General features: G+C 43.8%; 2 protein-coding genes across 4 annotated transcripts in view; one reads left to right on the top strand and one right to left on the bottom strand.

The window, feature by feature from the left end:
• The window catches only part of Bivm (basic, immunoglobulin-like variable motif containing), a 31159-nt gene extending 23490 nt beyond the window's left edge, over positions 1 to 7669 (bottom strand). For 2 of the 3 annotated variants that reach the window (XM_005374027.2, XM_005374026.2), the window contains exons 1-2: positions 7267 to 7669; positions 2967 to 3567 (exon numbers count right to left, since the gene is read on the bottom strand). In XM_005374027.2, the coding sequence (XP_005374084.1) occupies positions 2967 to 3444 (478 nt within the window). In that variant the 5' untranslated portion in view covers positions 3445 to 3567; positions 7267 to 7669. Of the gene's footprint in view, positions 1 to 2966; positions 3568 to 7051; positions 7239 to 7266 lie in introns of those variants that run through there. The other variant, XM_013515915.1, reaches the window with a different exon arrangement.
• An 88-nt stretch (positions 7670 to 7757) lies between these two features.
• Kdelc1 (KDEL (Lys-Asp-Glu-Leu) containing 1) lies at positions 7758 to 23432 on the top strand. Its single transcript, XM_005374028.2, has 10 exons — positions 7758 to 8277; positions 9471 to 9676; positions 11390 to 11595; positions 11780 to 11857; positions 16874 to 17046; positions 17142 to 17379; positions 18967 to 19176; positions 19884 to 19973; positions 21399 to 21506; positions 23208 to 23432. The coding sequence occupies exons 1-10, from the start codon at positions 8096 to 8098 to the stop codon at positions 23223 to 23225; spliced, it is 1509 nt and encodes a 502-aa protein (XP_005374085.1). The 5' UTR covers positions 7758 to 8095; the 3' UTR covers positions 23226 to 23432.
• The last annotated feature ends 1153 nt before the right edge of the window (positions 23433 to 24585 follow it).

Below are 24585 nucleotides of genomic sequence, written 5' to 3' on the forward strand. Positions count from 1 at the left end.
TTTTTTTTTTTTTTGGTACTGGGAATCAAGCTCAGGACCTTGCACTTACCAGGCAGGTGCTGTGCCACTGAGCTATATCCCTGGCCCTTCATTTATGTTTTGTACACACAATGTAGGAAGATGTAATACTGTAACAGCAATGACTGAAACAGGGTGAGAATAAAGCTGTACAAGAAGAGACCTTTGTATATTATTGAAGTTAAGGTGGTACTATAAGTTCAAATTGGAGTATTATAACATTACAATGTTTAATTTAATCCCCATGGAAACCACAAAGAAAATAATTATAGAATACATACATACAAACATAAGGAAATGAGAAAAGAATTAAAACATTTCACTACAAAAAAATACTGAACGGGGCTGGGGATTTAGCTCAGCGGCACAGAGCCTGCCTGGCAAGCGCAAGGTCATGAGTTCGATTCCTGGTACCGGAAGAAAAACAAAACAAACACACAAAAAATACTAAACACAAAATAAGACAATAGTGCGGAAAATGTAGAACATGAATGCTATAAGCAAACAGAAAACAAATAGCAAAATGGCAGCAGTTACTCCTTATTAATATAACTACTGTAAAAATAAGTGGGTGAACTACCAAAAGATAGATTGCAGAATGGGTTTCTAGAAAAAAAATAATTTATATGCTCTCTGCAAGACAGTCACTTTGGATCTAGAGATGTGAACAGATTGCAATTAAAAGAATGGGAAAAGATATTCCAAGTAGATGGGAACCAGAAGAGTACAGAGGTGGCTGAAAATAAGCCAGTCACAAACAGACAAATACTGTGGGATTCCGCCGGTATGAGATACCTTGAGGAGTCAAATTCACAGCAATAAAAAGTAGCATGATAGATCCCAGGGGCGGGAAGATGAGGGAATGGGGAATTATGGTTGACTAGGTACAGAATTTCAGCTTTGCAAAATGAAAGGTCTGGAGGTGGACGGTGGTGATAGCTGTACAACAATATGAAAACACTTAGTGTCCCTGAACTGTACATAGAAAAAGAGGCTGCAGTGGTACATTTTATACCATGTGCTTTTTACCACAATTTTTAAAATCTGTTATTTTCTAAGGGTGGAAGTAAATAGTGAAAGGACAATTTCACAATCATAGTTGGAGATTGTTAGCACTCCCTTCCAGCAATTGACAGAATGAGACAAAAGTTAAATAGAAGCACAGAGGATGCGGTCAACACTCCCAAATATTTTGACCTAATGTTTATAGAAGCACCCACTTGCTACAGAATGCACGCAGCTTTCAAGTATGTGTGGCTGGGTAATAAAACAAGATTCAGTAAATTTTAAAAGACTGAGATCCTATATGCTCTGTCCATCAAGGAATTAAATTAGAAGTCAATACTTAGAAAAAAAAAAAAAAAAACAAATATCTATTAAGCAGCATATGACTAAGTAACTCATGTATCAAAGAAAAAACTGCACAAAAATTTTAAACTATTTCAAATTAAATAATAAAGATAATTGCATCAAAATTTGTGGGCTGAGTCTAAAGCAGTAAAGAACAATCTTTAGCTTATGGTGGAAAAGTCTCAAATCAATGATCTAAGGGAAGTCAAAAAGCAGAAAGAAAGTAATGGAGAGAAATAATAAGGAGCGTCAATCAATGAAATAAAAAATAAACCAGTGAGAAAATTAATAAAACCAAAAGTTGGTAATTTGAAAAGATAAGTAATACTAATAAACTCCTAGCTACACTGATCAGGACAAAAGAAAAAAGCAAAGAAATTACCATTAATAGAAATGAAAGAGGATTTATCGTTAAAGATGCTATAGTCCTTAGAGGGTGAATACAGCATATATACCCCAAATTTGTCAGTTTTGATAAAACTGACAAACTAAAATTTGTCATAAGTCAACAGTAAAAAAGACAACACCATAATGATAGAGATTGTTATATCCCTCTAAAAACTCTCAGAAAATAGGAAAAATACTTCCCAACTTACCTTAGGAGATCTGCATAGCCTTAATTCTCAATCTTAAAAAAAGCACATTATGAGAAAAAGAAAATAAAGACCCATCACTTATAAATACTGACACAAAGTGAAATCCCTTTCATGCCCCTGAGAATTATAAAATGACAGTTGATGAAACAAATTGATTTTGCAAATAGGCAGCAGTATGGAGGTTTTACAATATCATTAGAAAAGTTTAAAAGTAAAATATAAATTTTATTTCTACCTCTAGTAGCTGTACAACTTTGGGCAAGAGATTTATCCCTTCTTTACCAATAGGATAAGAGTACCTACCTCATAAAATGCCCATATTACTGTGAGTTCCAACAACAGACATAAAAAGCATTAGTGTCTACCACAGCACTACCGCCATATGACCTAGATGAATGGGATCTCTCAAAACTGCAGCCGGACATGACCGAACACACCTATAATCCCAGCACTCAGGAGGCTGAGACAGGAGGATCACTGCGAGTTCAAGTCCAGCCTGTGTCCCAAGGTGAGTTCAAGGTCAACCTAAACTACATAGCAAGACCCTGTCTCAACAAACAACACCAACAAAAACTGCAGCGCATGACCTATTCAGTAATATCTATGGGCTTTGATGAGTGCTCAAAAAATTTAACAACAAAAAAAGCTATGATGTACAATACGGTGAAAAGAAAACTAATTGTTTTGTAGCTTATGAAATTTGATGCTATGTTCCTGCAAAACTGAAATAACAGCATGCCTGTAATACTCATACAACACCACTCTGACTCGCAAAGCTCTCTAAATTTAAAGGTGAAGCCGGAATTCTCCAACCTCAGCACATTAATGAACTAAATGTCCTGAGACCGGTGTTACTTTTTCACAGCTGCAAAGAAAAGCGAGATGATAGCAATGCCCCCCATTTGGTATTATAACAGGAAAACATGTTTAATGGCAAGGTTTTAAGAAATGTGTTTGTCTTCTCATTGTTTTCACATGTGAATGTCAGGGATTCTTCCTTACCTGACTTGTGTTTCAAATTTGTGGTCACCCCATCAAATTCAGATTTATCAATTTCCCATGCGAGAGGTAGCTTGCCCAGGCTATTGGATAAGTTTTCCAAGCTATTTTCTTCATTATAGATTATTTCCGATGCACTAGTGGGGATACCAAGGTACCTTGATGAGTTATTTCCAGCAGACAATGAGGTACTGTCGGGAAGGCAAGAAGCGCGGGCTGGATTTGGAGTTTTGTAGATCGAGGTTGCCTGGTTGAGAAAGGCATAGTCTGAACAGATGGCATAAATTTTTTCCCGAGTGTGCGTCACTGGACAGCTCCAAGGGTAATGGCCACCTCCTTTGGGGCCCAAGGCTGCTCCCGAGGCACTTGTGCAGAAAGACTCTACAGCACCTGGTAGATTCTCTTCCGGAGACTTTCTCTCCGCTCTGTGCTCAGCATTTCCAGGATCACTGGACCTTTCGGTTTCTGCAATGTTAGGCATTGAATGTAACTGTGAACGTTCCTGTTACTAGGAAGAAGCTGAAACCGGTTCTGTGTCTTGGAAAACAACTTTGACAACTGTTTACAACATTCTGTAGAAACCTGAGAGTTGCAAAATAGGATCCTGAGAAAAGAAGGAGAGAAACAAATGATCAGCAACCCACCAGATACTACAACAGGCTCTAAAAATTATATCAAGTATTAATCATGTCTTCCCATTCAGTACATATTTACTTTACAACTGTGTACCTTGAGTTATGATCACTAACCATCTACCTTTCAAATTAGCTTAGAATACAATAAAATATTAAAACAAAAAAACCACAAATAACCCAATTAAAAACTGGGCAAGTGCCAGATAGTCACTTCCCCAAGGGTGGTACAGAAATAGCAATGAGCCCCGGAAAAGATGCTTAGCATCGTTAGCTATCAAGTAAATACAAATCAAATGCACAATGAGATACCTGCTTACGCCACTAAGATTGTCGTAGTCAAAAAGAGAGCTACTATCCAGTGTCAACGAGCATGCAGAAATTAGAACCCTCATGCACTGCTAGTAGAAAAGCAACATGGCTCAGTCAATTTAGAAAACAGTTCTTTGGACATGTTAACAGAGTCACCATATGGTCTAGCAATTTCACTCCTACTTACATGCTCAAGAGACATGAAAACATATGTCTACCCATGTAAACAGAAGCACTATTCATCATAGCCAAAAGGAAGAAGCAACCTAAATGCCCATCAACTGATGAATGAAAAATGTGGTATATCCATACCTTGGAATCTTATTTGATAATAAGGAGAAAGACTAATCCAAAGTACAACTTGAATGAACTTTAAAAACACTATACTAAGTAAAAGAAGCCAAGCATACAGGACTAGATAGTGTGTGGTTCCATTTATATGAAGTGTCCAGAATAGGCAAATCTAGAGACAAAACACAGATTAGTGTTACGTAGCACTAGAGAGCTGGGCATGGCAGGGTTACTTTATGGATTAATGAAAATATTCTATAACTGACTGTGGGGGTAAATGCACCACTTTGTAAACATACTAAAAGCCATTGAAGCCTATACTTTAAGGGATTATATGTATGGTAGGTGAATTATAGCAATAAAGTTGTCTAAAAACAGCGCATTGCAAGGGTATTTAAAAAGGACACAGGCATAAAAGATCTGTGATGATAACAGTTATAGATTCAAATCAAGAAAAAATATGGATTTAATTTTAAAAATATTCTTCACCTGACCCTCACGCCGACCAAGAAAAGGATCTAGTCCAGGTATCACTAACTTTTGATAAATCTGAGGAAAAACTGAGTTCCAAATCTACACTGATTCCTTTGGGGAAGCAAAGAGCGAACAGTTTCAATAGCACCTGAGCGCATCCAAAGAAGCTGACTTATGGAAAAACATATTCTAGAAAAGAACTGCAAAGTACCAAGTGATACTACACAGAAAATGAAAAGTATGCAAAACTCATGGTCCGAACAGTGTTTATTTTCTTTCCATACTAGGGCTGCTTCATGTCTACTCTCTCCCCAGTGATACCCAGCCAGCGGGGTTCCTCCTAGTGTGTCCTGGGTACTTTGCTCAGGTCCTAGCTTTCTCAAGGTGACCTAAGCGCAATTTATTACCTTTACCAGAGTCATTACAGACATTGATTATTGTAGTCATAATGCAATTAAAGCCTCAGGAAGTACCGAGGTATAGGAAGGGGAGACTGTCCCTCCACTTAGCCTGCAGCTGTCAGTCCTCCTCACATTTCCTATCTCCTTCTCACTCTGTAAGTATAAACCATTCTCAATTCCACGCCACTCACCCCCACACGTTCACCTTTCTAATCTGACTGCTAGGTATTAGAAAATAGCTTGCTGGGAAATCGCTGGCTACACAAAGACGAGGATAGCACTTTCCAACTTAAAACCCTCTGCCCTTGGGACAAAAGAGCAACTCTCCACCTCCTTCCACGGCCCCTTCCCCATGCTCCTTCCAGACTACTTTCTGGTTTTCTGAATCCTGTCCCGCACGCGGGCCCCCCTTCAGTAATTTATGCTCATTCATCTTTTAAGTGTCACTTTTTAGGAAAGGTTTCTTAGCTCTACAAAGGATGTCCAGTCACCTATACATACTCTGCTGTCTGACTTGCATAGGTCTTAGCAGGGTGCAATTTCACATTTACACGTATGCTGTGTTTATATATTTGCCTCCTGCAAAGCTGATTTCCCTGATTACGGCACCCCTAGGCCTAGCATTGCACAAGTCTGGTTAAGTCTACACCGTGCCAGGCATTACTGTAAGCCCTCACTTTGACTGAGATTCCGTCATCCCAGCAAGTGAGGAGTTGCTAGATTAAGACTTACTCATAAAAATGACTGCTCAGCTTAATGATTTATTCATATTTAAGTACTGTTTAGTTGTGTGAGAAGCATACTTTTACAAAATGTCAGTGCAAGCTGTACATGCACTGACAGAGGAATGATTTGTAGAAGTCATGGAATGAACTGTTCTATAAAATAATCATACCATTTGGAAAGCCAAAATGCACCGCCTACATCATAATCATTTCGGGCTGTATGTTATATCTGTATGAAGTATCAGGTTCATTAGGGAACTCATCATAAATTTTAAAATCTCAGTAAAGCCTTCCACACAGGACAGATAGTGTGATCTGTATGTTGTGTAGAAGGCACCTGCGCCTCAGGGACACTTCTGTGACTTACTAAGGCTGAATATGCGTTCGAGGGTGGGATGGGAAGCACTGAGACCCAGGCCTCCTCTCCATTTTCCACCCAGCGCCCCCCCACCACCACGCCTCCAGGGTCCCCGGTCTTAGCCCGCGCCCCAGCCTCCCTCCGCAGCAGAGGCCGGCGGCCTTGGAAAGGATACCGGGGACCCTCCCGCGCTCGGCGCCCGACCGGCTCGCAGGCTCCGAGGGAGGCCCGGAGAGTCCCCACCGCCGCCTGCGTGAAGTCGCGGCCCGGGCGGCCTCGGAGGCCGCGGGCGAAGCAGACCGTGGCGCAGGCCGGTCCCGCCGCAGAGCCGAGTGTGCGGAGGCGGCAGCGCGGACAGGGAGCTGCGCGGCTGCGCCCCTGCCCACCGCCCTCCCGCGGCGGCCACCCGGCCCGGGCGTCCCAAACCCCAGCACCGAGCGAGACAACAGGGCCGCCCGGCCTTCCTCCCCTGCTGCCTCGCTCCGGGGCCCGAAGGCGGGGCGCGCCGCGAGGGGAAGCGGGTCTAGGGAGCGGGGCGCCCCGGTGCCAAGGCGCCTTGCAGGGTGCGACGCGCGCAGTGATTGTCCCGGGAGGAGAGGGGAGGGCGCCGATTCGGGCTTCGGAATGCACACGTGGATGGCATTAATGACAATGGTGAAACATGGAAAAGAACCCCTCCGCCTTGGCGCCGACCAGGCCCGCTCGGGCGCACCAAGTCACCCGGGCGTCTGGAGGGCAGGAGGCGCGCGGAGGCTCTAGGTCCCGCAGCCCGCGTCCGTCCCGGGACAGCCGGGTCCTGGCGCGCTCTGCCCGGCCCCGGAGGCGTGCGCCCGGCCCGGGGCCCGAGATCCACTCGAGCGCCTCCAAACCAGGCTTTGTGTCCCAGAGAACTGACCCTTCCTGCGCCCGGCAAGCCAGCTCTTCTCCCCGCTCCTCCGGTAGGACCGGCACCCCTGCGGGGGCCCCACTGGGCCGCGGCAGCACTCCGGGAGACGGGGCCCCGGCGGCGCAGTGGGGTTGGAGGAGCGCAGGAGGCGCGGCGCGCAGGGCCGGGAGCGCGGGACTCGCAGCCGGCGGTCCCCTCGGCCTCTGCCCCTCGCCCCGTTGTACCTTTGACCCGTCCAGCCGGGTGCGGTCGCTGTGGCCGCGGAGGAACCCGGTTCCGGCCCCCAGTCACTGCTTCCAGCGCGCGGCCCGCGACGCGCCCCTCGTTCCCCGGGCGTATTGTCCCATCGGAGCGCGCGGGGCCAGCGCTGGGGACGGCGGAGCCCGGCGACGGGTCACCGGCTATCACGACTACGCTTTTCTCTCATCCTTCCCTTTACACCCGCGCTTTGCACGCACGGAGGATGTGGTGATCCCGCCACCACCCCCCAAAAAAAAAATAAATCGTAAAATCTTAGCTGTGAATCCAGATCCTTCGGGCCGCTCTATTGGGCATCTGTTCCCCGAAAGCAGTGACCGAAAAGTAAAGACTGGCCAAGAGCTGGTTAAAAAAATATGCTGGCAGGATTTCCGCTCTTGCTGTCGAGAACTACAAATCCCAGGGAGCCGGGGGCTGGGGACGCGCGTCCCCTTGGCCGTCCACTCGGAGCGCGTCTTACTCAGCCTGGCCGGACGCACAGGCCAATCCCCTCGCCTGGCACCTGGGCTGGAGCCTGAGCCGGATTCACCCGCAAAGGATGCTCGGGTGGCTGGGGTGACACAAGCTTATCACTGTGCCGAGGAAGAGGGTTCTTGTCGCTTTCAGTAGAGCCCTGGTGGCGTCCTTCACCTGGACTTGCCAACAGCGCGGGCTGACTTCGGGGCCAGCGGAGACGTGCGCGCACGCCCCGCACGACGGGCGATCCCTGGGGAGCCTTGCAGCTGCCCTGTGACCGTGCCCACTGCTCACACGTCTTCATTCAGCCGGGGGTCATTTCGAGAGCCTGTCTTGTAAATGTTTAGCATTTTGGTGCTTGACTGCTTTTTTCTGGGGACCGTTGCAGCACTTGCCGAGAGCGGCGGAGAGGGGCAGCTGAGCCCGGAGAAGAGCGAAGTATGGGGCCCCGGGCTGAAAGCGGACGTCGTCCTTCCCGCCCGCTATTTCTACATTCAGGCGGTGGACGCGTCAGGGAGGAGGTAAGTCGGGGCGCGACTCCTGTTTAACTGTTCAGAATCGCTGTCAAAAACACTGTCTCTTCCCTCTACGTGGATCCGCCCCAAAACTCGTCCGTCCACGGCACTTACCATTCCGGGATACTGGATGCGATCCACGTCTGGTTCCAACGACCTTCCGCGACCCAGTTTTTCTCTGCAGCTTTAGAAAGAACTCCGAATTATAACATATAATGTGTTAAGTACTACTGTATTACACGATACAACGGTAGCTTTTCTTTTAGCTCTTTTGCCAGGGATACCCACATTATCAGGACAAAACAAAGTTCCTCCATTTTGCTGAAAATACTGTTTCGTTAGAGACGTGATCCGCTGCATCTTCCTCCCGGGTTGCCGGATTTCAGGGAGACTGTGCGGTCAGTAGGTTTTGAAACTCAAAGACGATAAATGAAGTTCTATGGAAGTATGCATCTCCTACGTGACCGTAATCAAAGTTTGTTTTATTCCAGTGAATTCAACGCATTAAAATTACACTTGAAACTTATCCTTGTAATTCACATACTTCTGAATGATGGTCTTCATTGTTGGTGGGTGAGGGCCAGGTATATTTTATGGGTAAAAATTTTGGGAGTAAGAAGTTGTAAATTTTGCCATCTGGCTATAAAATAGTAAAGTTGGGGAAACTACATACCATTTTAATAGCAAGACCACTCACTCCAAAACACGGTTGTCTCTAAGATGACACCGTGTCTATTTTGATTTTTGCCGTGGCTGAGTGTGATTTATAATCTGGTCTTTTTAAGAACCACTGACAGTCGTTTTCCCAAATTAAATCATATTTGGAAACATCATTTGATCACAAATTTCCAGATGTGATGGGCATAGAATAAATACCAGTGGACTGATGGGAATATTGTTACACATGAAATGCATCAATATTTCTGTGCTTATTAAGGTTAGGAGTCCTAACATATCCCTTTGTGATTGTCTAAAATGAACTTGTGCTATGTTATCTTGGCCATTGTCATCCTCTATGCTTTTTTCCTGCTTTAACTTCTAATCTTTCTGTTCATTCTGGTACTAAAAACCTGAGAGAGAAGCCGCGGGCATGTACCCGAGGAAGAGTATGGGGGACAACAGTAAGAGTACAGACCAAAGAGCGGAATCATTGTGCACTTGTGGCTTCCAGTAATCTTTCTGTCTCGTTGTGATCACAGATTCACATCCTCTCCAGGTGAAAAGGCGTTCCAGGTTAAAATCTCAGCACCGGACGAGCAGTTCACTCGAGTTGGAGTCCAGGTTTTAGACCGAAAGGATGGGTCCTTCATAGTAAGATACAGAATGTATGCAAGCTACAAAAATCTGAAGGTAGAAGTTAAATTCCAAGATCAACATGTGGCCAAATCTCCATATATTTTAAAAGGTGATTTGGAATGTAATTTTATAGCAATAGTATTTGATAACACATGTCATTGCAGTAACAAAAACATAGCTTTATTTTTTTTTTCATTGAAAGAAAAAACATAGTTGTTTCCTACCTGGAAAGCTAGATGAGGAGTCCTGGTAAAAGAGAGAAATCTCTGATTCAAAAGGAAGTTGTATTTCACCTAAGAGCGAGAACTATTAGAGAATTCCATCCCTGCAGACATACTAATAACAAAAATAACATTGTGTCTATAATCATACAGGATACATTCTTAACTGGAAATATAAGAACTAAGTAAATGGTGATTGTTACCGGAGTTTGATAGATCCCTTCAGGAAGGGAGAGCGCTTACAGCTGAGAGGGGAAGTTGTTTTTATCTTCATTCCAATGCCATTTCTCCAGGGGGATTCTCTGGTGTTTCCTTATATAGGATGAGAGTTACCCACAGCCAGCTCTTTCCCTGGCAGATGAGACAGAATCCCAAAATAGGGGGAAGCGTGTATATAATAAAGGCACCCCAAGAAGGGTTAACCTTTTTAAAGGGTCTCAGTTCCTTAGCTACAGTCTATCAGGACCACATGGAACCTCTACACCTTAAAAAATTATTGACCTGTCCCCTAATGCCTGGGCCAGATGGGAATCTGCGGGTTGCAGAAAGGAATGACAGTAAATAAAATAAATAAAAACTCATTCAGATTCAGCTCTACTATGTTAATATTATTTCTATAAATGTATAATTAAATTATAATATTAACGAGGTAGAGTGGTTTGAAGAATACATTTTCTTTTCTTTTTTTTTTTTGGTGCCGGGAATCGAACTCAGGACCTTGGGCTTGCTAGGCAGGCACTTGTGCCACTGAGGTATATCCCCAGCCCCCAGGTTACCTTTTCTTTATATTTCTTCTTCAAAAAATTTTAAAAAGTCATGGAGCCAGGCATGATTATACATGTCTGTAATCCTAGCACTTTGAGTGGCTGAGGCAGGAGGATTACAAATTCAAATCCAGCCTGGACAATTTAGTGAGACCCTATCTAAAAATTAAAAACAAAGGGAGTGGTGCTGGTGATGTAACTCAGTGCAAAGGCCCTGGGTTCAGTCCCCAATACTACCAAAAAAAAAAAAAAAAAAAAATTAGTTGACTTCTGTTGTTACTGATGATGATTTACCCATTGAGAAAGTACGTTAGACACTTAAAGAAGCTGTTTGTGTAATAGACCATTGGACCATTCATATGACTTTCACTGAAAGAGGGACATTCCTCCGTAGTCTTTTGCCAATATTTGATGATTCTTTTTCTTGTTGTTGTTTTTACTGGGAATCAAACTCAGGACCTTGTGTTTGCCAGGCAGGCTCTTGTGCCACTGGGCTATATCCCTGGCTGTTTATGATTCTTAAGCACTTCAGACATAATGAGTAATATCCACTGTAGATCATAAATTAATACTGGCTGGCTTTGTCGAAGCTCATGTAAATTGGACCCAAATATGAAAATATCACAAGACTTCTCTGTGCAGAGCTATTAAAAATAAGGCTGACTTACTCATAATGCCCCAATGTAATAAAAGTATTATTTTAAAATATGCTTTCTGTAAAAGAAACCCTCCCTCCCTAACTACCTAAAGTGTAGGGAGACCTCATGTTGTGTCTTCGTCACATGTTTCAGACGCTGAGTGGAGTGTTCACTGTTGTGCTTTGTTACGTGTAAACAGGGCCAGTGTACCATGAGAACTGTGACTGTCCCCTGGAAGATAGTGCCACCTGGCTACAGGAGATGAGCTGCCCGGAATCCATTTCCCAGATTCAGAAAGATCTGGCACATTTCCCGGCTATTGATCCAGAAAAGATTGCAACCGAAATCCCCAAAAGATTTGGACAAAGGCAGAGTTTATGTCACTACACCTTAAAGGACAACAAGGTACAGCACTTAGTTTGAGGTTTGTTGATTTTCATGGTTTTGTTTTGTGTTGACATTTGGCTACATCTAACTACATAGTTTAACCAAGCATCACGCTTTCAGAAATCACTGTGACAAAGCTTTGCCGTAGTGAAGTGTGTCGGTTCTTTAGGACTCACATAATAACTGTTAAATTCTCTTTTAGGTTTATATCAAGACTCATGGTGAACATGTTGGTTTTAGGATTTTCATGGATGCCATCCTGCTTTCTTTGACTAGAAAGGTGAGTGTATGTTTCTTCTCAGTTGTAAGAGGCTATGTTAAACCAGGTCTTATGATTTAATTTTTTAAACTAAAACTAACAATAATGTGAAGGATATTTGTTTCTGGAGTCTTATTATAATACTGTTCCAAAGTTTTATTTCATGTAGGATACCTGTATTAGTTTCCATGGCCGTGTAACAAAGCGACGCAAACTGAGTGGCTGAAAATAACAGAAAAAAATTATTTATTTTTTATTAGTACATATTTGCAGTGCATAATGATTACATGCCTTGTGGGGAGTGGATAGTGTACATAACACATCATCATTCTTTTTAAACTCCTGCATCTCTTGGTCCCTTCTCATTTACAAAAGATCCATCCATCTCCTTATCTCCTATTATCTTTTATTTTGCTCTTTATTTATAGTTTGGGTTTCTCATATAAGAGAAACCATGTGATATTTAAGCTTGTGTGTCTGATTTATTTCACTTAACATTAAGGTTCATCCATATCTTGGTTACTTTTCTCTCATTGCTGGGACAAAATACCTGACACCTAAAATTAAGGAAGGAAAGGTTTATTTAGCTCACAGTTTGTGAAGGTTTCAGTCCATAGTCAGCTGGCTCTAGGGCAGAGTGGCACATGGCAGAGGGCTACAGTTCATGGTGTTGGAACTCAGCAAAGCAACAAGCACAAACAGGGAGGAATGGCTGGCAGGAAGCAGCTTCTTTCCCTCCCTTACACTGTATGCAAACTACCCCCCCTAGGGCATGTGTAGCACTCACACCCATAATCCCAGCATTGAATCATGGATCAGTCACAAATCCTAGAAGCCCACCATGACTGTATGAGGATTTGGGGGGACATGCAGACACAAACCATAACATTCTACCCCTCTCCCCGCAAAGACTCATGCACATCCCTTTATGCAGAAGACATATTAGTCCAGCTCTAAGAGTTGCTAAAATCCTCAGTTTCAGCACTTCTGAAAAGTTCAAGTCCCAAATCTCCTTCGAGATGTAAGCAAGCTCTTAGCTGTGAGCCTCTGTACAAATGAAAAGTTAAACACTTCCAACATTCAATGGCACAAAATAAACAGTACCATTCCAAAAGGTACAAACAGGGGGAAACAGGCATTGGGACCAAAGCAAGTCCAACATTCAGCAGGGCTAACATTATGTCCTGTAGTTCCATGACCAGCATCTGAAGCAATCTGTGGCACATTGTGAATTCCAAAGGGCTTGCATGAGTCCACCCCTATGGCACTTCTGGTGGTTACAGCTCCCACAGCTTCTCTCTTGGGCCTACTTTGCCCCCTCCTTGCAGCCTTCCTCAGACAATCCACATCCCTGGCTTTGCCAAACTTCTGAGGGCTCCTGTGCACCTTTTGCTTCACACTCCTAGCCTCACACACTGCCCTTTCAAGGGCACACTGCCTGGCCTCCCAGGCCTTCTGAAATCTAGGTGGAAGCCTTTTTAACCTCAAAACTCTTGCATTCTGTATGCACCTAAAGCCAGGGCCACGTGGATGATGCCAAGGTCTGCTGCTACCTGGAGCAGTAGCCGAGCTTTCCTCTCTCTTGGCCATAGGAGTCGAGTGCCTGAATCACTGGACATTCCGAATTCTGAGGAGCAAATTCTCTATGCTGCCACCATTCTGGAAGCTGGTGCGGCAGCTCCCACCATCCTGAAACGGCGCTCTGCAGTTTTTTTCTCAAAGCAAAGTCACCTTTTCGGTTTTCAGGCTGCAAAGGGTAGAGACTTGCTGCTTTTGGTGATGCCCTCAGGCCATCTTTTCTATTCTCTGGTTCTTCCTCAGCAATCAAGATCTCCTCAACTCCACCTTTGCAATCCACAGCTTTACTGGAGCTTCCTTTCTGGCCAAACTCACATTTTAAATCATCCTGCTGGGCTCTTTGCTCTTGATTCTCAATATAAATCTGGCTAAAAGCCCTAACAATAGCCATGCCACTGCCCCAACATTCGACTGCCTTGAAGTTTCTTTTGCCAGATTAATTAGTCCGCCACCGCCCTTAATCTCAGTCTCAGGCAAATTCTCTGGACACAAGCAAAATGCAGACAAACTATCTGCCAAGCCATGACATACATGGTCTGGCGCCCAACAACTAATGCACTCCTTCTTCCAGCAGAAACTTCCCGAGCCCAGTCTTTACCAGCAGGATATCTAGCAGCCTTCCGGTCTTCGGAGCTCTGACCAGAGTCTCCCAGACAGAGCAGCCAAGGCGTTCTAGCGCTTCTCTTTCAGGCAACATCTCCGAACCTTTCCAAACTCTTCCCACAAGCCGCTTCTGAAGGCTTGAACCACATGGTCAGATACAGTCACAGCAACGACCCCACTCCTCTGGTACCAAATTCTGTCTTGGTTACTTTTCTCTGGTTGCTGGGACAAAATACCTGACGCCCAATATTAAGGAAGGAAAGGTTTAGTTTGCTTACAGTTTGGGGGTTGAGGATTTAGCTCAGCGGCACAGCACCTGTCTGGCAAGCACAAGGTCGAATTCAATTCCCGGTACCGGAAGAAAAACAACAAGAACAAAAACAAACTGTCTTACAGTTTGTGAAGGTTTCAGTCCACACTCAGCTGGCTCTAAGGCAGACTGGCGCATGGCAGAGGGCTACAGTTCATGGCGGCAGAACACAGCAGAAGCAACAAGCGCAGAAGGGAGGAATGGCGGCAAGCAGTCTCTTTCCCTCCCTTACATTGTACGCCAACTACCCGCCCCAGGTGTAGCACTCACACCCATAATCCCAGCATTGGATCATGGATCGATCACAAATCCTAGAAGCCCACCCCATGACTGCAAGAGGATTTGGGGGGACGTGCAGGCACAAACCATAACAACCTGTTTTCCTACAAATGGCTCAAATTTCTCTTTCTTTATAACTGACCGGTATACCATCGTGTATAAATTTCACATTATATTCATCCGTTCATCTGTTGATAGATATCAGCAAGGCTGCTTCCAAGATAGTTATTAGGAGGTGTGCTGCTGTAAACACAGGTAGGCGTGTAAGTAGCTGAAATTTATTCTCACAATTCTGGAAGCCAGAGTCCGAAAGCAAAATGTCAGCAGGGTTGTACTGCCTCTGAGGCTCTGGACGCCTTCCTTCCCTGACTTCCAGTGCTGACCCTTAGTCCACAGTGCTCCCTGGCTTGGAGCAGCATGGAGGTCTTCTCTGCTTGTCATCATGTGGCTTCTCCCCTCACGAGTCTGTCTCTTCCCGTAAGGACCCCAGTCACGTTGGGTGAATGGCCCATGATCCTCCATTGTGACCTTATCTTAACTATTTGCATGTGTAAGGACCCAATTCCTAAATAAAGTCATTTTGAAATACTGGGGATTAGGATTTTAACAATCCCCCCAAAACAATGTCTAACAGATAAGAGAAAATAACGTATAATAAGGTTATTTTGATACTAACCCAACTTTGAGCCCAAAGAACGCTCGCCTTATACTGCATCCATTCCTTAGCCTAACGTGCAAGCAGAGTTCGGTGGAAATGTGAAAATCTGTGTCAACATTTTCACCAGTTGTGTAGGTGTTTATGTATAAGCTATTATTATGTATCTGTTGAATAATGTGTACACATGATTGAAGTACTCGTGTGAAATCATAGCACCTTGTCAGAACTGTAAAGCATATGCAGTCAGTTAATTCTGAAGGAAGGGTTTTAGCATCACCACTGTGCCTCCTTTAGGCTAAGACGTCAGAATATTGGCCAATATGCTTTTGCTTCTCTGTGTCAGTACATGGAAAAATAAGAATGGTCTCGAAGGCTCCCATTTTTCAAGATTATTTTCAGACTAACACGGTTCTTAATGAAAATAATATACTAAAGTGATCAAAAAATACAGTCAATGGTTAAATTTTTAAAAATTCATTATAATAAAAGACACAGCCATTAACCCCCCTCCAGCCACCCCATTCACCCCATTGGTCTTGCCACTTTTCAAAGCCATTCTGGAAGTCCACTTTCATGAATGTCCTTACAAAATGTGATCAAAAATATAGTGAATGCTGCCTCCAAGTACTGTGTAGCAGGAAAGCAAGCTTATAAAAACATAACGGTGTCTTTACCTACCTTACTTACTAGATCTGGCACCAGGTGACTTCTGGCTCTTCTCCAAAGTCACAGTGACCGTGATAGATAAACAGTGTGAACCAATTCAGAACATCAGAGCAGGCACCAGAGCGTACCTAATGACACACCCCAAAAAGGACTTTCAGAACTGCTTCAGACAGAGGCAAGAATGACAGAATAAGTGTATTCAAAGCCAAAGAGACTTTTGCAGGGGATTGAGGGCAACGCATCTTCGACTAAAATATTCTTTGTTTAAACATATGTAGTATCTCTTATCTTGTAAATCCTCTAAGCATTTTCAGTGGCTTCATAAAGCAGGTTGTAACGTGTTCACACCATGTGCTAGCAGAGGCTGCCCGGATTGGAAGTTAGTGTGCTGGACAGGATATTCGGTTGCCTGAATTCAAACCCTTTTACCACCTCCTCCCTGGTGAATGTTTTATTAAATGGAATCATCTGACTCATGAACAAGAGTCATGAACCAAAATTAGAGTCCCGATGCTATTTTTTGTATTATTTTCCAATAATGCTCTTTCTGCCTTTGATCGTTTTGGTGTCTCATGGCAGCGTGAGAACAGAGGTTACCTTTGCTACCTCCTCCCTTTCGCATAAGTCTGTTGATCCATTTGGATGCTGGGAAGCAGGATTCTTCTACATATGACCGCATTCTGAAACATCACCCTCTGCTCAAACTAAAGTAATTATCACTGCCTGAAGCTTGCAAGCTTGGTGCAGTGCTGATTTTAACTGATAAATACAAGCATCTGGGGCTGGGGATTTAGCTCAGCGGCACAGCGCCTGCCTGGCAAGCGCAAGGTCGTGAGTTCAGTTCCCGGTACCAGGAAAAAAAAAAAAGAGAGAGAGAGAAAGAATACAAAGCATCATGCAGTGCAAGAACCATGAACCAGCTCTTTATTTTTCTTTCTTCTAGGTGAAGATGCCAGATGTGGAGTTTTTTGTAAATTTGGGAGACTGGCCTTTGGAAAAAAAGAAATCCAGCGCGAACGTGCACCCGATCTTTTCCTGGTGTGGCTCCACGGACTCCAGGGATATCGTGATGCCCACCTACGACTTGACCGACTCTGTGCTAGAAACCATGGGCCGGTGAGAGCAGCTTGTTCTCTTTGGGAGTTCTTTTCCGGCCGCCTTTGTGGTGTGACGACGTGAGAGGAAGGTGTGTCGCGCTTTCTGTCTTCCAGAGTCAGCCTGGATATGATGTCCGTGCAAGCCAACACGGGGCCTCCCTGGGAGAGCAAGAACTCCACGGCCCTCTGGAGAGGCCGAGACAGCCGCAAAGAGAGACTGGAGCTGGTGAAGCTCAGCAGGAAACACCCGGAACTCATCGATGCTGCTTTCACCAACTTTTTCTTCTTCAAACATGATGAGAGCCTGTATGGTCCCATTGTGAAACACATCTCCTTTTTCGATTTCTTCAAGGTATGACAGCAGCGGCAGCCAGCACTTTCGGCCAAAACTGCACATCGGGGAAGAGAAAGGGAAGCCTGTAAATTACCGAGGGTGGGAGAGATGAGCGCAGACTGTAGTGGGTACAGAGTGTGGAGACCCTGGGGACAAGTCCACAGCCTGGGACTGTCATGCCTGGGTGAGCTTGGGACGGGGAGAAGTAGAATTTCTCCTCTAACTCTTAAAATAAGCCCATATCTGCTCAGATCCGTTTGTATTAATACCTGCGTTCCAGGCATTGTACAGTTATGTCTCCCCAGGACCACAGCACCATGACAGGACGTCTCTCTGCAAGCCTCCTGCTGGGGGCTGACTGGAGACGCATCCAGATGTCCTGCCTGGGAATTCCGGGGAGGAAGGACAGTTTTGGGCACCCAGAATGGGGATCGCTCTTCTTTCCCAGGGAGTAATCCTTCTTCTCGGTGACTCCCTTTCCTCAGCAGATGCATACTGCCCTGCCCTCTAGACCACTGGGTGGTTTCTGAAATCCCCTTGGATGGAAAGAAAGATGGGCAAAAGGAAGTCACTCATCCCGTGGCTAGGGGAAAACAAGCAATTAGCGAACTGTGTCTGCCCAGATTTTTTTCTGGGTTCCATGGATGTAGGCAGACTTCAAGAATGCCGGAAGTTTTTTCCATATGTATAGCTCAAAGTTTATGTTCAGTTGTTTTTGCTTTACAGAAGTGGGAATTGAACCAGGGCCTTCACACTGAGCTACACACTCGGCCCCTTATTTATTTATTTACTTACTTACTTAGGAAGAGTACTGGGATTACATATGCTACCATGCCTGCCATAGCACAAAGATTTTTCAAAAAAATATTCATACCTAAAGAAAGTTATTTAGGCTGGGTGTGGTGGTGCACTCCTGTAATCTCAGCACTCCTCGGGAGTCTGAGGCAGGAGGATCGTTGTGAGTTCAAGACCAGCCTGGGCTACAAAGTGAACTCAAGGCCAGCCTGAACTGCATAGCGAGACCCTGTCTCAAAAAGGCTAAATACATACACCATACACCCATACACAGAGTTATTTATTAGCCAGCCCTTCATGGGGGTGGTGTTATATCATGCCTTGGCTTTTCCTGCCTATTGAATTTTCTACAACTAAGGCTATTGATTACCACCATTCTATGAATATTTTTGTTCATAGATGCTCTTTCCTGGAGCTTTCCAATTTCCTTAAGACATGTTTGGCCATCTGCTGTATAAAAGTTGACTTGGTGTGGAATGTGGCATCATTAGGTTCACATGTGTAATCAATAAAGAAGGAAAGGAATTTCAGAGTCACAGATGTTGTAGCTCGGGACACTGTCTTGTCTTACTGGCTGCTTCGGGCATTAGATTTTTGCCTCCCTTGTAAAATTTAGGGCCATATCAAAATGGACACTCCACTGTACATTCATATGCTATGTGACAGCCTTGCTAAAGGGTGAAGGCAGTGGGTAATATCCAGCCAGTTTTTTAATCCAGAGATGGCAGATTACTGTGTAGAATGGGAAGGAGAAGATAGAGTGCAAAATGAGGATTTAATAAAGGATTCTGCTCTACTACTGTTCTGCAGCATAAGTATCAAATAAATATTGATGGCACGGTGGCAGCGTATCGCCTGCCCTATCTCCTGGTGGGTGACAGTGTGGTGCTGAAGCAGGACTCCATCTACTATGAGCACTTTTACAATGAGCTGCAGCCCTGGAAACACTATATTCCAGTGAAAAGCAACCTGAGCGACCTGCTGGAAAAACTTCAATGGGCCAAAGGTCATGACGAAGAGGTAAGATCAGACGAGAAGGCTTATGCCCGTTTGTAGCACAATGTCACGGGTGCATTTGAAATACCTCGTGCCCGAAGAGTGCCTAGGATACGCTGGGATACATCTTTCACTTCACACGGAATCTGCGTATTCATGGAGAGTACAGCAGTTCCTCTTACGGGAAACACAGCCATTGCACCCTGGATTAACTGACAGATGTGCAGGTGAAACAAAATCTTTACTATGGCCTCGATTGTGCTTGCTTTACTGAGCCACAAGCTCTGCCTATAGTAGCAATGTGAAAATTAACATGGCCATTGCAGCAGGAGGTGTCCCTCACTCTGCCATGGAGTCATAGAAGAGGTTACGTGAACAAGACACAAGGTCATTGCTTGCAGAGAACGGCGAAGGCAGTGCGTTACATAGCTTCGCCTTGCACTTATTTACAAAGTAACTGTTACCTCGCCTGGTGTGTATCTTCTGTCTCGCTCTCCATGAGAAGCCTAATTCTAGGATGCCCAATAGAACTACTTAAACTTTTAAGTCTTGAAAACCTCCCTCTGATTTGAACAGACTTACTGTAAAACATTCCTTTTGCAAGGCAGGACTACCCCGAAGGGTATGTTTCTTGCTGCTGACTCACTGTGGACACACTGTGAACATCTGTTTGCATATGTCTGCATGGAAAGAAATATGTTCCATTAAAAGATTTTTAAAAATTTCCCTAGGCAAAGAAGATTGCAAAAGCAGGGCAAGAATATGCAAGGAACAATCTCATGGGTGATGACATATTCTGCTATTATTTTAAACTCTTCCAGGTCAGTATTTGTCAAATAGTCATATAACTGTGTTACAAAGATACTTGTACCTCTTTGGGTGAAAATCATGGATAGATATTAGGTAGTAATAAGAAGTAGTTAATAGCTCAGCGGCACAAGCGCCTGCTTGGCAAGTACAAGGTCCTGAGTTCAATTCCTGGTACCAAAAAGAAGGAGAAAGAAGTAGCTGAAAAGCAAAGATAAAATGATAGAGTGTTACAATATCAAGTAAAAAATATTTAAATTCGAATAATATGGTATCTGATTACAAAATTGGCCTCTAATCTTACAAAGTTACAGGATTTATTTTCCTATTATACTGCTGCTGCCTTAACCTTTTGTTTTCTTTTGTTTCTGGTTTTTGCTTTTGTTTGTATTTGTGAAAACAATACAGTGTATGTTTAGGCCTCTTTTCCTGACCTCCAATTTTTCTTTTTTTTTTTTTTGGTTTTTCTCCGGTACCGGGAACCGAACTCACGACCTTGCGCTTGCCAGGCAGGCACTTTACCGCTGAGCTAAATCCCCAGCCCCTGACCTCCAATTTTTCTTGAAAATTATCTTCATGGGCCCAGCATTTAGTAGTTATAATCAAAGTATACCTGACATTTTAGAAGTTTTGTTTAAAAGCACAGCAGGAAACAAATTATTTGCTAATAATAGTAGTACGGTAGAGTAAGAGTTTTGTCTCAGACACCTAACTCCGTGTGTTCGGCTCTGCTGCAGAGTGGAGCTGGTTGTTTCTGTCCATTACCGACTGCTCCAACTGTGTAACCTTCCCTAGGAGATGATGAAGGGGTGCATTGGGCTGACTGTAAATGAATGAACTGGGAGATTTACTGTGCAGATTTCTAAAGATCCACTGGTTAGTTAATTAGCTAATTTTTAGCATCAGTGTGTAGCATAGTGTCTGTCCCAGACCAAGAACGTAGTAAGTGAAGGTGTTGAGGCGGGGAAGGCAGCACTAGTCTCTGTCTTCAAATTCTCATTGTGGGGAAGATCATGTGCAAAATTATTTTCATTGAAGAATCAAAAGGTGGTAAAATAAATACATAAGTAAATAAATGCAGCCACATAAGTTTGGGATAGAGTCATAAGAAGGCATAAGAGGTATGTTAGGGAGAGACAGAGTCAAAGAATGACCAGGACTCTGGGGCTGGGGATTTAGCTCAGCGGCACAGCGCCTGCCTGGCAAGCGTGAGGTCGTGAGTTCAATTCCCGGTACCGGAAAAAAAAACCAAAAAAAAAAAAAAAAAAAAGAACGGCCAGGACTCAGACTCTGTTGCTGGGTGTTTGCGGGCTACTAGAGAGGACTTTGCATTAATAATTCCACACAAGTGAGTTAAGTGATGACTGGTCTATAAATTCCAGCCTATCTCACTGGCAAATGTACTTACCCAGAAGGAATTCTCCATTGCTGCTTTACAGGAGTATGCCAACTTGCAAGTGAGTGAGCCTCAGATCCGAGAGGGCATGAAGAAGGTAGAACCACAGACTGAGGATGACCTCTTCCCTTGCTCGTGCCATAGGAAAAAGGTAACAGAACTGAGCTCGTCAGAGACAGTGCTAATCCTGGACCAAGTTTGCATCCATTCTTCTGGCCATTCAGTCAGATAACGAATTTGAGTTCCTGCTGAGGCCCCTGAGCAACTCCGTCTACCAGAGAGATGGATGTAGTAGAAAATAACAGTGTACAAGAAAGGGTGCTAAAGTGCAGTGAGGTGAGAAGACAGATTAACTCGCAGGCAGAGCTGAGGGAAGCCTTTCTTAATGTGTGAATTCAGATCATGTGGCCTTCAAATAGATGTTTACATTTGAAAAGTATTTTTGCATAAATCAACATCCCCTATGAGATAGTTTTGACAGTTTCATCATCCTGGTACACAGACAAAAAAATGTACAACTCTGAATGTCCATATCATGAAATTATTCATTTCAAGGCAGTCTCTGTTGCTATCACTACATGATGTCTTCTTGTGTATCAGACAGATTCACACCCATAGTTGTAAGGCTAAAAAGGACCTTAGACACTGTGTAGTCATTTCTTTATTTTATGGTTAACAGAACTGAGACCAAAAAAGATTTCAGCTCACAATCATCTAACAAAGTAAAAACCAGTCGCTTCTGGTCAGATTGTGTGTGCATCTTTGTACATGGAGCCATGGTGTGGTGAGATAATGTTTAAAGGCAAAAGATTTATACAATCTGAAGAGAAACCAGAGTATGAGAAATAATGTTTTAACTATAGTTTGTTTGAAAGAATATAGATTCATAAACCGAGGGGTGTGTGTGTGTGTGTGTGTGTGTGTAAATATGCTGGCTTGACATTATTTTAAGCAATGCTATCATATTTCTGAATGAATAAACTCAAATTTGGGGTATCATAATCAAAGATGAGAAGCAGATTTGACAACACTTCTCAAAAGCATTTAAATGCTTTTGAGGAAGGTGACTATAGGCCCCACCATTGTGTCAGAACCAGTTTATATGAGCTTACTGGTTATTAAATATTCAGGAATTGTGTACATTAAGTAAGGTTTAGGTAGCTTGGGATCAAGCTAGTGGGAGTGTTTATACTGTGACAAGCCAGAATGTTGGTTGTTTTGAGTGGCCTTATCATTCTTGGACAACTGATCTACCAGCAGCTCACTGGCCTTTCAGTGGTCCATCACCAGTGTTAACTCTGGTGTTACGGCAATGGCGATGCTGCCAGGCCATAAAGTCACATAAGCCAGTTATGAAACGGGAATTGCAAATCAAAAGGTCCCCTTCACGAAGTTCCTGATTTGGTATCACAGTATTTTTTCCCACTTTGGCTGTAAAAAAAGACTATGGAGCTTTCTTTTTCCACTGCTGTTTATTGTTTTAATTGTTATCTAAGTGATTTAGCGGAGTTACCAAGTCAGTATCTTGCACTGATGAGTGGAAACTGGGGGCAGAATGGCAGCTTTGTTCATTTCTTGTTCTTCGTGCCCTCCAGCCCTTTGCTGATAATGTTCCTAACACAGCTGGCGGCGGTTTGGCTTTCCTTTGGCAGCCCTGTGAAACACATCGAGATTTTACCAGTGGGTCTTTGTGATCCTCCAGAAATAGTTTGGGGCCCTGAAAGTATTTAGCAACAATTTAGTTTTTTTTTTTCCTCCTCTTATCTTCAGACAAAAATAATTGACTAATGATGTAAGCTTTCTGGACTCCTACCTTCCTGATGGCACTAAATAATTTGTTTCTTGATTACAGACCAAAGATGAACTCTGACCTGCAAAATACCTTCCATTCAAATAATGGTGCTCTGAAGACTCTTCTTACCTGCAAAGAAGAATATTTTCCAAGTATTATTTGCACAGATGATATAAAATCTGTGAGACCATTTGCATTATGAAGATGTTTCTGCTTATGCAGTATTCCCACGACTGAAAAAGCACATTTTTAGAATTTTATAATAAAGTCACATTTGTTTTAAAAGCCTGTGCTGTGCTGATTATCAGCTACATTGGGACTGTGGAGCAGAAAAAGAAAAGGAATCTGATTCCTTTACTCAGCCTGCCTGCGACCTGCCCTGACTTTATCCGCTATACCAAGCAGCAAACGCCCGTCTACTCAGTCACAGCAGACCTTATTCTACCTGGTCAATCTGCCTCCACTTCTGCCTTGAGTAAGAAGTCTCCCCACTTCCTCATGTGAACCTGGAGATCTGGCAGAACGAAACCCCTCACAGTTCCACCTGTGCCTGTCTCCTTACCATCCTTGATTTTGCTTTTCCCTTGCTCTGGGGCAGGGGGGGCGCGGGAGGGCGATAACCTGCCCATCATCCAGCTTGGACACACCCTGCAATGCTGGCTGCAGGTATAGGGCATCACCTCCTCCAAATCTCTCCCTCTGCGTTCCTGTGACCTTGTGTTCACCTTTATCGTCCATCTGGTCACTGTCTGTAGCTTGTCTCTCTTCCTCACCATATCTGAGGCAACTTGACTGCTATACTTTTCTTCTCGGTGTTTCTAGGGCCCAGTGGTGTGCCTGCATCTAAAAGGGCAGCCGATGTTAGGTGGGTGAATGAATGAATGAGTGAATGACTCACTTAGAAATGAGGTTAAAGAATTAAAAACGAGCTAAAAATCGCGACACCAAAGCTGATCCTTTAAAGGCAAAATATTTTTACCAAGTCGTCTCCTTTCCATTCATCTTCCAGTTAACCTTTTATAATTTTTTTAAATTGTCTGCAGACAAGATTCTAAAACATAGCTACAGTTTTAAAGTCATTATAAGAAAATATTGATGTAACCGTGGACAAAGGTTCTTCACTTGACCAAACTTTTATCAGGCTCCTGAACCTTCCCCTAGGCCTATCTGTGTAGAACCCTGCTGAGGGAGTTTAACAAAAACCCCATATCTAATCACTTGCCACAAAATGAGAACTCACTGTACCTTGTCAGTAATTACTAGTGAGGCTGGTCATCTTTTCATATGCTTATGAGCCATTGGTGCCATTTGTGTTGATTTCCTGTACAGTTTTTTTCCTTTGCCCATTTTCACACTAAGTTGTTTGACTTCCTGGTGAATTCTAGAAGTATATTTTGGAGCTGGTCCTTTGTTGGGTTTGCTACATACCTTTCATTTT

This window comes from Chinchilla lanigera, unplaced genomic scaffold (genome assembly GCF_000276665.1).
Source record: "Chinchilla lanigera isolate Chin_1 unplaced genomic scaffold, ChiLan1.0 scaffold00003, whole genome shotgun sequence".
In the NCBI taxonomy this organism is placed as follows: domain Eukaryota; kingdom Metazoa; phylum Chordata; class Mammalia; order Rodentia; family Chinchillidae; genus Chinchilla; species Chinchilla lanigera.